We start from the raw sequence: 13,595 nt of genomic DNA on the forward strand, positions 1-13,595 counted from the left end.
ACAAACAAACAAAAAACAAATATATAAACAAACTGAGAGTGAACATTTTCTCCTTTTGTGTGAATTTGTTTTAGTTAGTGTGCAATAGAATAAGATACTGTTTACAGCTTAGTTATACATTATTCTGTACATTTGTAGTAATTAATTTTCTAGTGTTTTAAAAAAAGCACCAAAATAGAAATAAAAAAATGTAATATCGTATATATATATATATATAATGATTTTTATTATGATGGATAATAGCAGTAAGAAAAGGTTATGTATTATAAATGAAGGTATTGTAACACTACACCGCCTGATGGCGCTACTGCTCGGCTTTGTGAAAGAAGCTATCACGTTTAACGTTTCTGACCCCTGCCATAATAAAAGTCCTTTATGTATTGAGTTAATGGGACGTGCCCTGAATCTAGTTCGTCAGGCTGTTTTTTTTATTTTACAGCATGGTATTTTTTATTATTGTATTTTTGTATATTTATATTAATGTAGTACATTTTGTATTCAATGTTTATTTAATTTATTTTCAGCACTGTTTATTGTTATTATATTAACATTAAGTATGATGAAAGTGTAAATGTAATGGAAGCCCATTTCCGTCACCTAAAAAAAATACAGCACATTCTTTTTTTATTATTAAGGAAATTCATCTCATTATTTTTGAGATAGTAAGTCAAAATAAGTACTTACTATCTAAGAATATGGCTTGGAATCTTAAAATAATGAGATAGTATCTTAAATTAAGGACTTACTATATCAAAATAAGGAATAACTATAGCAAAATAATGACTTAATATCTTAATCTAAGGACTTATTATTTTAAAATAATGAGAAAGCAGTTTAATAAACAATAAGAAAATAATTTAATAGTAATAGTGCTGTGTGTAAGTGTGTAAAGGCTGCAGTAGAGAGTGCAGTAACACCATCTGTACCAGCACTGCTTTACTACAGAATAAGGGTTTGTAAATTTACATTGTTTAAAATAAATTTTCAAAGCTCAGTTTATTTACAGTACTACTTACCAGATGTAATATATTATTATTATCATTTTCTTTTTTACAAATATTTACAATATACAATTTTTAATGGCAAAATATTTTTTTTTCTTTTCAACTTCAGTCTTTGGTATAAACAAATGTCAGACGGTATAGATAATTAATATAGATATTTAATTGTTATAGAGCTTTTATTTTGAAATGTGTGTGAGCAGAGCGCCGGGCGGTAGTCGGTTGCTGCTGGATTCACTGTGCGGCTCTGTGTGAGGGACGCTTTCAGGCCTGAAGATGTAAAAATACAGAAAATAAAACAGAGAGACAGACAGACAGAGAGAGAGAGACAGAGAGACAGACAGCGCGGTGTCTCCGGTAGGTTATTGGTTAATAATGTTTCTGATGGTTTAGTAATTGCATCAGTAAAGGATAATCAGCAGCTGGATTCAGTAAATAGTGATTCTCTGTTTACTCTATCAGAGAAGATTCAGGATCTGTGATTAAGGTTTGTGTGTTTATCTGATAAAATATTTCACATTTAAGCTCAGAAATCTCATTAAAAACGTGTTTTTTAGTAAAACAGCGCTAAGGTTCATTTACTATCTAACCTGTAGCTACATAAGCTAAGCTATCTGTTAGCTACATGAGTAAGAGGTTAATAACAACCGGGCTGCTGTTTCTCCTCCTCTGTTACCGGTTTTGACCCCAAATTCCTCTCAGAACTCCGGTAAAATAGTGCTTCAGATATCTCCCAGTTTATTTATCACCATTTACTGTGATTATTTTCTGTGTTAAAGCTTTTAGAAGCTTTCAACTAGGTAACCTAAATCTAAAGGGTTCAGATTTATGTTTCCATTCATAGTTCTATCAGTGAATGAATTGGAGAACTATGAAGTGAATTTTGTGCCAAAAGTGTTTGCAAAAAGTATATTAAGTATATAAGCAAGTATATATATTTTTAAATGTACTTGGTTTACTTTATTATTATTATTGGCAGTTATTTTGATAAGAATATTAGTTTGGATTTTTCCGTTTTTCCTTTTTTTCCTCTGTGTTTTTGTGGAATTTTGTGGATTTTTCTGTCAAAGACTTTTGCTTGTGGAATCTCTTGTTTGATTCTGCTTCATTTTTTTGCTTCTGAGTTTTGGCTCAGTTTTTACTGGTTTTACAAAAATTAAGCAGAGACGGGCAAAATTCAAATGTCTGGAAAGAATAATAAAGTATCCAAGTATTTTTTATAAATGTATATAATAATAATAATAATAATAATAATAATAAGCTTTATTTATATAGCACCTTTCATACATTAAAATGCAGCTCAAAGTGCTGTACATAGAAAAAGGCAATCAAAACACTATTAAAAAAGGAAAAATGGAGAGAAAAAAACTGTAAAATTAAAGATAAAAAGGAACATTCAAATAAGATGTAATAGAAAACAATATAATATAAAATAAAACTTATAAACCTTAAAATGACAATAATACTAATAATACAAAAAAATGTATATGTATATGTATAAATAAATAATGTATATGTAAATGTATATATATTTTTCTCTTTTGATTTTGCCCCATACACTTTTTTCTTTTGATTCTTAAGATTTTGATTGCGGATTTTATTTTTTTGCGTAAAACGTTTGGCACAAAATTCACTCCATAGAGAACCTTTACATCCCTGTGCTCCAGTAAGGGGCCACAAAATGATTTCATCAGTCACAAAAAAAAATTAAATGTGCAATCAAAATGTTGAGAGATTTTGTGGATCATAGTGACAGCAACTTCCATAAGACACTTTAAAAGCTGCAGCAATCCACAAAACAAAATATGTTACCAGAAGAAAGAAATACAGAAAACAGGAATACAAGGAATATGTAGCTCTGAGAAGAGACTCGATAAGTAATGTAGGCGTTAACTTTTGGAGATATTAACTCCAGATTCAGTTCATCAACCAATGAATGCATGTTTGGTATCCTAAAGAAAGGGTTTGTTAGCAGTGTTAGCCTAGCATCTCCTGCTGTAAACCAACAAAGATTCGTATTAGCTAAGTATTCCTTTAAACCCTCCAAAATGTGTAAATATATTAATATATATGTATTACAAATAAAACATTAACAAAAAGAAGATACTTTCAACTTCTTTTTCTGTCTTTAGTCATTTTCACCATTCACCTCATTCATACTCCCTCTGCTTCACCTTCCAGCTGCTTCCAAAATGACCACCATCATCCATGACACCACGGAAGCTGTGCATCTGTGTCAGGAGTACCACCTCTACCTGAAGCCCATCGCCAAGATGACCATCAGCGTGGCCCTGCCTCAGCTCAAGATGCCTGGCAAGTCCATCTCCAACTGGGAGGTGATGGAGAGGCTGAAGAACATGGTTCACCCGGAGCTCTTCTCCTCGCTGAGAATCTCCAAAAGCACCATGGACTTCATCCGCTTCGAGGGCGAGGTGGAGAATCGGGGAATCGTTAAGAGTTTCGTGGCGAAGCTGGACGGAAAGAGCATCAAGCTGAGCGGCTTCACCGACATCCTGAAGGTCCGAGCGGCGGAGAACAAGGTGGACTTCCCCACCCGCCACGACTGGGACTCCTTCTTCAGAGACGCCAAAGACATGAACGAGACCGTCCCCGGGGAGCGTCCGGACACCATCCATCTGGAGGGACTCCCGTGCAAGTGGTTCGCCCTGAAGGACAGTTCTTCAGACCGGCCTTCAGAAGCTGTTCTTAAAATCGTGTTTGAGAACTTCGGTAAAATCCGTAACGTAGATATCCCCATGCTGGATCCCTACAGAGAGGAAATGACCGGAAAGAACTTCAACACCTTCTCGTTTGGCGGCCATCTGAACTTCGAAGGGTACATCCAGTACGAGGACCACACCGGCTTCGTCAAAGCCATGGACACTCTGAGAGGGATGAAGCTGATGTATAAAGGAGACGATGGGAAAGCTGTGGCCTGCAACATTAAGGTCAGTTACCTGCAGCTAGGGCTGTGACGATAATTTTATTACCGCAATACCGCGGTTATGGGACGTCACCGCGGTGATGAGCTCATTACCGTCATTACCGCATTTTTTATGGCTGTCAAATCTGATTGACTGCGTTTTGAGCGGTAGTAAAATGCTCCATATAAGCACAACTGTGGTGAATTCAGTATTAATATGTCAAGTGTAAGTCCTACACTATAGGGCTGTGCAATATATCAAATATATTTTGATCGCGATAGATATTGGTGTCAAACGATCTCAAAATTCATAATATCGAATATAAATTTTTTTGTCATTTATCTGTGCTGCCGCTGCACTGGCGCGGCAGCGAATGGGTTAAGCAAAACGCGGTGCGTGGTACTCATTGAGGTCAGAACAGCTCTGGAGTCTCCTGCTCACTTCGTCTCCATTGAGGCTGCTGAAGAGAGTGAAGATTAGCAGCACTAATATTGGCTCGGAAATGGAAGCTACAGGGCAGGCTCAGTAAGTTGAGAAAAAAGGAAGAAAAAGACTCAGAACAGAATAGAATCATCTGCAAGATTTGCCGGAAAGTGGTGTCTGCACCTCTCGCCAACACATCAAACTAATTCACCCACCTCAAGGTAAACCATAGAGCCATGTAAGGTGTTCCGTGGTCACATTTTGAGAAAGTAAAATATATTAATTCATTGTCTGGCTGCTGGCTGTTCTGCGTGAGCACCGCGGAGAACGCGCGGCATTGCGCCTCAGTCTTGGTAAAAATAGTAAGGTTGGTTGAAGTGTAGTTCAAACAGCAAAGCAATGATATAAAACTATAACCACCATCTTTACTGAAATGTTGTTATCTGACCAAGTCTGAGGTAAAATGCGCTGCGCCTTGTCTCTTTCACAGCACGCGGAACTGAGTTCAGAACCGCTACAAATATAACCATATGAAACTCAGTTCAGATAAATAAACTTCAGATGAGTAAGGACAAGTAAAGTGAAACAAAAATTGTCAAACATAAAGGACAGGTTTCTATTATTTTAAAATGGAACTAATGTCTTTTTTTTGGTCGGTTGTCTCTTGCGAGCCGATTTCTTAATGTCACGACATTTTAATCAACATATTATATGACGCGGGTCCCGTCAGGATATCTTGCGGCACAGACAGAACTGAATTGTTATTGGCGGGAACAGGAGTTTAATCAATCCAGAGGATGTGGGAGCACATTAATAAATAGTTAAGAAAATTGTAATAATCACGCAGTGATTCTCATGCACGCAACAAAAAAACCCTAAGCACAAAAAAGGAGCGGAGAATGGACCGACACGCGCACACACACACCGATTTTTTTTTGTAATGTGGTAAGAAACGTGACCGCACTATTCAGCGCGGTTTTAATAAATATGTTTTTTTAATTTTAAGCACTAAATGTAATTTATTAAATTTATTTAGGACCGCGGGGCAGGTGCGGCAAAACTGTGTATGTGGCGGGCTGATGCGGGATTAAAAGAAGGATTTTTTTTGCGGAACGGTAACGGGACAAAAAAGAAATGATGTCTGAATTAATTTCCTCCAATCGAATATAATTTAACATGGTTTAAGAATATAAAATAATTTATAAACAAACGAAATATTTAATATTGAGCTAATAGCCCAAGTGCAAAAATACAAAATCTGTAATACTCTGCACTGCACAATTCAAACGAAATAGCCGTAACGCAGCTGCGCTCCTGCCCTGCGATGCAGCCGAAGCCTGGTGTGAGGCAGCAGAAATTCTGGGGTGAAAACTACATAACTACACAACATAAGGAGACATAATGCACTCCAAATATTCAGGAGGGAAGTGAAATAAATGATACTGTACAGATATAATCTGTATCTAGTAGATATTTAATGAGAAATAAGAAGAGTGTGAATAAAAAAAAAACAGACGCCTATCACAGACTTCTTGAGCCTTGAGCCCGAACGGCCCGAGGAAAGGGGTGAGAAATATATTTTTTTCGGGGCCGGGGGTCAGTGGAAAATTTTGCTGTGGATTAATTCGTCTTTTTTTTTTTAAACGAATATTAGAATATTCGCTAACAATTACTGCCGAATATCCTGAGCTCAAAACCGCTATTGGGCCAGCCCTAAAATAGATCTATGGATGGAGAAGGGGGAGGCGGACAAGCTCCTCCTTCAAAAAGTCTGCACGGAAAAAGACAGGTTAGCTGTACAATGACGAATTATACAGGCAGCATATGTTCACTTGTTATGCTGTATTTATGGTTTATGTAGAGGTTGTATGTAGGCTGTATGGTTTGAAGAATAAAGATTTGTTACCAATAAATTTGTGGGGTTTTTTTTTGGGGGGGGGGGGGGGGGTCTCGCGGTTAACCGCAATATCGCGGTGATGCGTTTTTTACCGCGGTTATAAAAAATCAATACCGCCCCAGCCCTACCTGCAGCCCTTTTATTATCGTACAACATGCTGATATGTTGCGTATGGTGATATAGGGGTTACGTTTCAATTATAAAATTTGTATCACAATATATATTTTTAAAATTTAGTTCGATATGATATTATTCAGATATCGATATAACTGGTATAAAACTCGGTGTACACTTGGTATACGTATTCTCACACAATATGTGACACTAGTAAGGAACAGAGGTGTCGCCATGTTTCCCTTCTAATTCAGCAGGTCTCACTGCTAGACTGTGGCGAGGTAAATAAGTTAATTAAAGCTAAGTTAAGTAAACAAAACTGCATTTTGCATTATTTTTAAAGTTAATCGAGTGCTGGATGTTAATCTACACACATTTCTCTTCTAAAAACTGTTTATTTGGGTGAGTAAAGTGCTTTTGTTTATTTACAGTAAGCTTAAATTTCCACATTTCCACTATGGCAAAGTGCAGCAGCATTAGCATTAGCAATAGCATTAGCGGCTAACTGCTAATGCCACCCACTGAGGAAGCCTCAGTAGTGTTCTGATACACCAGGGTGATATTAGCTAGTGGTTTATATAATGTAGCTTGTTTTAACACGGTAAAGACGCAGACTACTGTCCAATATGCTCCTCTCTGAATGGCGTAATAGCTAGCGTTTAGCGCAGTTAGTGGTTAATGCTAATACTGCTCCAGCAGTGCTGTCAGTGGTTAGGAGCAGACTGCAGGCCGATATACTTGAATTTATACATAATGTGCACCGGATTATGAGGAGCGCTGATGATTTTTGGCAAAATTAAAGTATTTGGCAGAAATACTGCTCATATCATTATTGGATTATATCAGGATATAGATTTTTGCCATATCGCCCAGCCCTAATACTAGAATAATCAAAATAAATGACAAGATAACATTATTTACTAGTGACTAGACACATAAATAACTTTATATGATTGTGTGTGTTGTGGTTAGAGGTTGTAATTGTAGGTTTTTATTGATTTTTGATTAGCCTAGCTGTCCAGCATTGTCCATATTAAGATAAGTAAGGATATGTGTAGTTGTGGATGTGGATATATGAGTATTATCTGAGGAAAGAAGATGCCCACAGGTCTGTAGAAACTGATTGAATGTCTTATTGTCTTTAGTTACTGCGGTGGTTTATTAGATGTACAGTGTTAAAGAGGGATTAGATTAGTAAAAGCAGATTGTTTGTGTTAATGAGGTGATCCTGTTCAGCGCGAGAGCTCACAGAGCACAGTCTGTTTAAGAGCTTTTAGTCAAATGAGGTTCTGTCTGGGCTTTAGCATCATTTCGAGGAACGTTCGAAACACTGAAGATCCAGACAGGCTCTATTTGAGAATTTCTGTGATGTTCCTGATGGTTCCTGTAGAAAGTACTAGGGGTGGACAATATGGCACTAAAATATCACAATTATTATTATTATTATTATTATTATTATTATTTATTTATTTTTTTTAAATAACGTTACTTTTGATGTAGTATTGGGCGATTTTCACGATACATTTGGTTAATCGGAATTACAGTTTTAATGCGATTTTAAAATATCCAGAAACGCTCCTCATTTCTGAAGTGTTTATCCGTCTAATCTTGGTTACCGGCGACTCCCACAGACTTACCCGCGCTTATTTACTAAACACTTTGCCGAGGACTGAGCAAATAATGAAATCCAGCACTGTTTTAGCATGAAGATCGAAGGTTATTTTATTTAGGCCATAATCACTCAGCACTATTTTGGCGATATGACAAAATTAATTAAATTGAATTAGAAAAATTATTTCAAGAATGCACTGCAATAAAATAAAAATGATTATTTTTTATTTATACGATATGATATGGCACACCCCTAGACCCCACACGCCTTTCTTCAGATCAGTGCTGAATATATTAGCTTCTGTGCGATGTGGCAAAAGTCATGGGACATGATACTAGTCTCAAGCCATGCCACTGCACGCTGTTAATACCTCTAATGTGCATTTTGGATGCTCTAATTTTTATATTGTTTTAAAAACATGTTTTAGACCCAGAACCTTCTCAAAACTTTATTAAAGCATTGCACTTTTCACAAATTTGACCTAAATGTTTAAAAAATGAGTGATATTTCTTTTTGTAACCTAGTTTTTGGTGAGACTTGTGCTTTAAAATACGATATACAGCAAATTTAACAGACATCTGATTAAATAACCTAAATATCTCCTTTCAGGTAAACTTCGACACAACCAAACACCTGAGCGAATCCTCTCAGAAGAAGAGGCAGCAGGAGCGCCTGAAGCTGCAGGAGCTGGAGAGGCAAAAGGAGGAGCAGAAGCGCAAACAGAAGGAAGAAGAAGAAAGACGAAAAGAGGAAGAGCGGTATGTATTCTTTAATAGGATTCACACTAAAACACTAAAAAGTTCTTCTACATTACACATGGATGGTCCTCACATAAAGATCTCCTCTGATCTTTTGAGATTTGTTGGTGGTTCTGTGATTGCAGGAGGCAACGTGAGCTGGAAGAGGAGGAGAAGGAGAAGAGAAGAGAGGAGAAGCTGAGGAAACGAGAGCAGAAACTGAAAGAACGAGAGGAAAAGAAGAACCAGAAGAAGGTGAAGAAACTGCAGGAAGAGGAGCAGAAGAAACTCCATCTGAAGATCGCTATGGAGGAAAGGAAGCTGCTGCTGGCCCAGAGGAACCTCCAGTCCATCCGGCTCGTCGCTGAACTGCTGAGCAGAGCCAAGGTAACAGATAACATCCAGACAAACTGGAGTCTTTTAATAAAATGAAATATTATCTTATTTTTCGCACTATAAGACGCACTTAAAATCTTTTATTTTTCCAAAAATCATCAGAGCTCCTTATAATCCGCTGCTCCTTATGTATGAATTCTATCAGTCAGGTATTAAGGAGCAGTAAAGACACTCCACTGAAGTACAGAGTTATACAGGAGTTTCAGTGAAGTTTCTCCAGCACTAAGTCTGGAGCAGTATTAGCATTACGCGCTAACCGCAGCGCTAGCTCTTTTGGACTGTAGTCTGCGTGTTTATCGTGTTAAAACAAAAACTGCTAGCTGACAGCGCCCTGGCTTACCGGAACATGGACTAGGAGTGTTGAATTTTGGCAGGGTGTTGGGGGATCTCTATAAACTGCAGTTATGCAAAGTCAACATGCAGAAGTCAGATACGCACCCTTCTAAAAATTAGTAGGGGGACTCATCCCACGTAGTCTGGCGATGGTCTGGACTTATGTGTGAAAACACACCCCAAAATATAAAATGTGTACTAATGCATTCATGCATAATCCTGTGTTTCCTGTATCGTCTCCACAGGCCCTGAAACAGCAGCAGCTGGAACAGGAGAAGGCGGAGCTTGCCCAGAAGCAGAAGGCGGAGCTTGCACGGCTTCAGCAGCTGGAGGAAAAGAGGCGGCAGCAGGAGGTGGAGCTCCGGCGGGTGGAGAGTGAGAAAGCTCGAGCTCTGGAGCTCCAGAGGAAGGAGCGAGAGCTGAGGGACCGACTGCTGGGGAACCTCCTGAAGAAGAGCACCAACACTGACTGTCAGGAAGAGACAGGACCTGAGATTAATGAAGAACCGGCAGGTGATACAGCGCCACAGGTGTGTGAGACACAGACTCAACTCAACGGAGTCACCCGGCGGCTCAACAGAACCAAGCCGGTTCCTGACGCACCTCCACCTCCGGTCACTAGAGGGCGCCAGGAGAGCGAACCCGCGAAGAGAGAGGAGAGGCCGAGCGGGAAAGACGAGCGAAGAGGCCAGAGGGAACGGAGACGCAGTGCGGACGTTTCCGGCAGCCGGCACGGGCGCGGCAGCCAGGCGCAGAACCGCAGCAGGGGGCGGAGTCAGGGACGCAGAAGTGCGCGGAGCCGAAGCGGGAGCAGGAGTGGGCGGAGACGCAGTAGGAGCGGCAGGAGATACAGTCGAGAAAGAAGCCGCAGTTACAGGAGGAGCCAGAGCCGAAACCGAAGAAGTCGTGGGAGGGGACACAGTAACGGGAGGCGGGGCCAAAAGAGCAGTGGGCGGAGCCATCGCTATAGTCACGGCCAGAGTAGTAGTAGCAGCAGTAGGAGCAGCAGCAGCAGCAGCTCCAGAAGTAGAAACAGAAGCAGAAGTCGCTCTTCTAGCCGAGGAGAAAGAAGACGACACTCCTACAGCCGCTCTCGACGGCACTGAACTGAAACCAGACTGCTTAAAACATCAGAACCACACTAAAAAAGCCCAATCAAAACCCTGTTTATCCGTTTAGCTCAAATATTTAAGAAATAGTCAAAAAATTCATTTAAAGGTCAAAAATTGCAAGTTTGCACCCTGTATTCGATTAGATAAAACATGTTTGGTGTTTCCCTGTACAATGTTAGAACTCAATTACCGCAATATGGAGTAGCATTAGCATTACCCGCTAACCGCTTTCGCTATTTCCCCATTCAGAGGGGAGTATTATCTGGCCTGTAGCCTGCTCCTAACCCCTGCTAGCACTGCTGGAGTGGTTAGCCGCTATAATGCTAATGCTCCAGCCTTAGTGCTGGAGAAATTTATTAATCTAAGCTTACTGTAGATAAACTAAAGTGCTTTACTCACCCAAATAAACAGGAGAGTTTTCAGGAGAGAAATCTGTTTAATTACAGATTAGAAGTCTTTTTTTAATTACAGTTTTGTTTACTTAGCTTTACTTAACTCCAGTGTAGCCGAAACTCTGCCAGAAGCGTTTTATTGTGGTATATTCCTGGCTGTTGGTTATATGGTTGTTAAGGTATTCCAAGCAGTGCAAGTGGGTTCAGCTGTAACATTTTTATAGGGAAAAATCCCCCAAAATTACTGTTAAACACCAACAATTAATGCAATAAATGTATAAATAAAGTAAGTAGAGGCTCCACCAGACCCAACATTCTTTAGTTAAGAAAGGAAACCTGCAGCACCAAACATGTCTTATCTTAATGACTGAATTTAAGGTAAAAGAGAGAATATTATAGTATAGTATAATTTGTTTTTTTTCCACCAAGGATAACTTTAAATCAAGTTGTAATGAGCATGCACAACATTAGAAGTGTTGCTGTTTTATTCTAATGCTTTTCAAAACATTCTATAAAGAAGCCACAGGGCTGGATCTGTTTTATATAGGTATTAAAGCCAATGCTGCATCTCTCAGTTCTTCATTATTAATAAGTTGCTGATTCTGGGTAATAATTCCTGGCTGTAGTATCCATATAGATCTGAGCAATAGAGCAGAAATTTTTCATGGTAGCTAAACTTGAATATTTAAAATACACAAATGGCTGAACAATGCTTTTTCTGTGACTACTTTTGTATTAGTTAAGCCCCTCCCACTCGTGCTGAAATTTTAAAAAGTGTTTCAGCATAGGCTGATTTTTGAATGAGGCACAATATCGTGGCAGCCAATCGGAACAGAACCTATTTACATATATGTAAACCTTAAAGAGACAGCACTGTTTAATTCTAAAGGATTAATAACATTGAAAAACAGTTATATAAAAATATCTCCTGAGGGGTTTGGTTTATAAACTCACACCAAAGCTGTGATGGGGCTAGGACGAAATCTACCATAAAATAAATGTATTTATACATTTAATAAACTTGTTTTTTGTTTTTTCATAAAATAAAATTCCTAAATTAAAAGTTTTACAACATGTTAGAACAAGCTGCTCAATTTTTGTGCAGTTTTCATGGTTCAGTTCCTTTTTTTCCCCTTTGCGTTGAGCGTACGAAAACCAGGAAGGATACCTCAGTCGCGTCCTACAAATCACTCAACTGTACACCAAGGATCCTTCACTTTGAAACCTGTTGGAAACTACCTAGGATGCAGCCTTGACTTTGGAGTACAGCTCATATACATGTACACAAAATCAGGGAGTTATACTGATAAAAATTCCAATTGGATGTTTAATTACATAAACTAATGGACTGTCTCATAATAAGAATGCAAATTTAGCTTGCAAGTTTAAATCATGGTATTCCATGGTAGTATTTGAATGGGTTTGGCCCTAATATTCCTAATATTCAGCTCTACATATGTTTAGGAGTGAGTTTTCTGTTTGCAGGGCTGTGAGATGTACAGTGTTTTAAACTCACCTACGTTCAGCTTCTTAGTGTCGACTGAAGTCAAATAACACATTTCTTCTCATTTCAACTTTTGCCTTGAATTTAGATTTTAAATTAGAGTTTATTTTACTGTTGCATACTTTTACCATCAACACCAATGCAAATAATTAGATATGGATATCTAGAAGTTATTTTTATTTTTTAGTTATATATTTACTGATATTTAGTGAAAAAAAGAAGTGGAACTGACCTTTTATTTTGTTGGAGCTTTCGCGCTGTTTGGCTCTTAGCATGTCTTTATTTTACTTTTTACTATTTGCGCTGCTGCTGCTCCAGTTAAACCTGAAGAAACACTGATTTTTTTTTGGTTCTGCAGTTTCTCAGTTAATACTAAGAAGTGTTTAGGCCTCTTCAGCTGTTATAAGAATGGGGTTTATTCTAAAATCACGTTCCATTGAAGCAGTGTTAGATTTGCATGCAGTTTATTCTCTTAATTCCCACCTAAAACTTTATTTTTCAGGTCTAGCAGAACATTTTAGATCATTTCTTTGTTAGGTACTGAACTGCACTGTTATTAAACCCACTGATAGTTAAATCAGGAGGATTTTAGATCAATTGTTGGGGGAAAAACAATGATATAAAGCAGGCGTTTTGTTTTTTTTTTGTAATGAATGGGGTCATTTTGGGTTCTGCGTTCAGATCAGCTGTTGTTGAGTTACAGGGAGGAAACGTGGGTTGTTCCACGCAAACCTCCAAACAGGAATATGATCTGAATTAATTTCAAGAAGTATTTATTCATTCAGTTTCCAATAAAATGACCCTTTCACACATCTCTCTTTCTCTCTTTCTCTTTTTTTATCTTAGTTCTGAACAGAATATCTGTAATATCTGAGTAAATCTGAGTGTTAAAGGCACATTTATACATATAGCACCTTTTATACAGAGACGCAATTTAAATAGCTTTATACAAAACATTATATAGAGGTATGAAAAATGTTTATGCACTCCTGATCATTTTCATTATTTGTCATTATAAATCATTAGTTGTTGGGATCAGCAATTTTAGTTAAATATATCATATAGCAGATGAACACAGTGATATTTGAGAAGTTTATAGGATTTACAGAAAGTGTGAAATAATTATTTAAACTAAATAAGCCATGTCTGA

At 38.1% G+C, this 13,595-nt stretch overlaps 1 protein-coding gene across 1 annotated transcript; it reads left to right on the forward strand.

The window, feature by feature from the left end:
- The first annotated feature begins 1,187 nt into the window (after positions 1-1,187).
- akap17a (A kinase (PRKA) anchor protein 17A) lies at positions 1,188-13,257 on the forward strand. Its single transcript, XM_007235494.4, has 5 exons — positions 1,188-1,358; positions 3,183-3,949; positions 8,581-8,729; positions 8,855-9,095; positions 9,683-13,257. Exons 2-5 carry the CDS (start codon positions 3,194-3,196, stop codon positions 10,541-10,543), a joined length of 2,007 nt encoding a protein of 668 aa, XP_007235556.1. The 5' UTR covers positions 1,188-1,358; positions 3,183-3,193; the 3' UTR covers positions 10,544-13,257.
- Positions 13,258-13,595: the final 338 nt, after the last annotated feature.

The sequence above is a fragment of the Astyanax mexicanus genome, chromosome 11 (genome assembly GCF_023375975.1).
Source record: "Astyanax mexicanus isolate ESR-SI-001 chromosome 11, AstMex3_surface, whole genome shotgun sequence".
Classification (NCBI taxonomy): domain Eukaryota; kingdom Metazoa; phylum Chordata; class Actinopteri; order Characiformes; family Acestrorhamphidae; genus Astyanax; species Astyanax mexicanus.

Bases quoted from the DNA above. Each gene is read 5' to 3' on its own strand.
- akap17a (XM_007235494.4), top strand. From the start codon at position 3,194: ATGACCACCATCATCCATGACACCACGGAAGCTGTGCATCTGTGTCAG. The intron at 3,950-8,580 runs GTCAGTTACCTG...ATCTCCTTTCAG, and splicing joins CTGTGGCCTGCAACATTAAG to GTAAACTTCGACACAACCAA. The intron at 8,730-8,854 runs GTATGTATTCTT...CTGTGATTGCAG, and splicing joins AGACGAAAAGAGGAAGAGCG to GAGGCAACGTGAGCTGGAAG.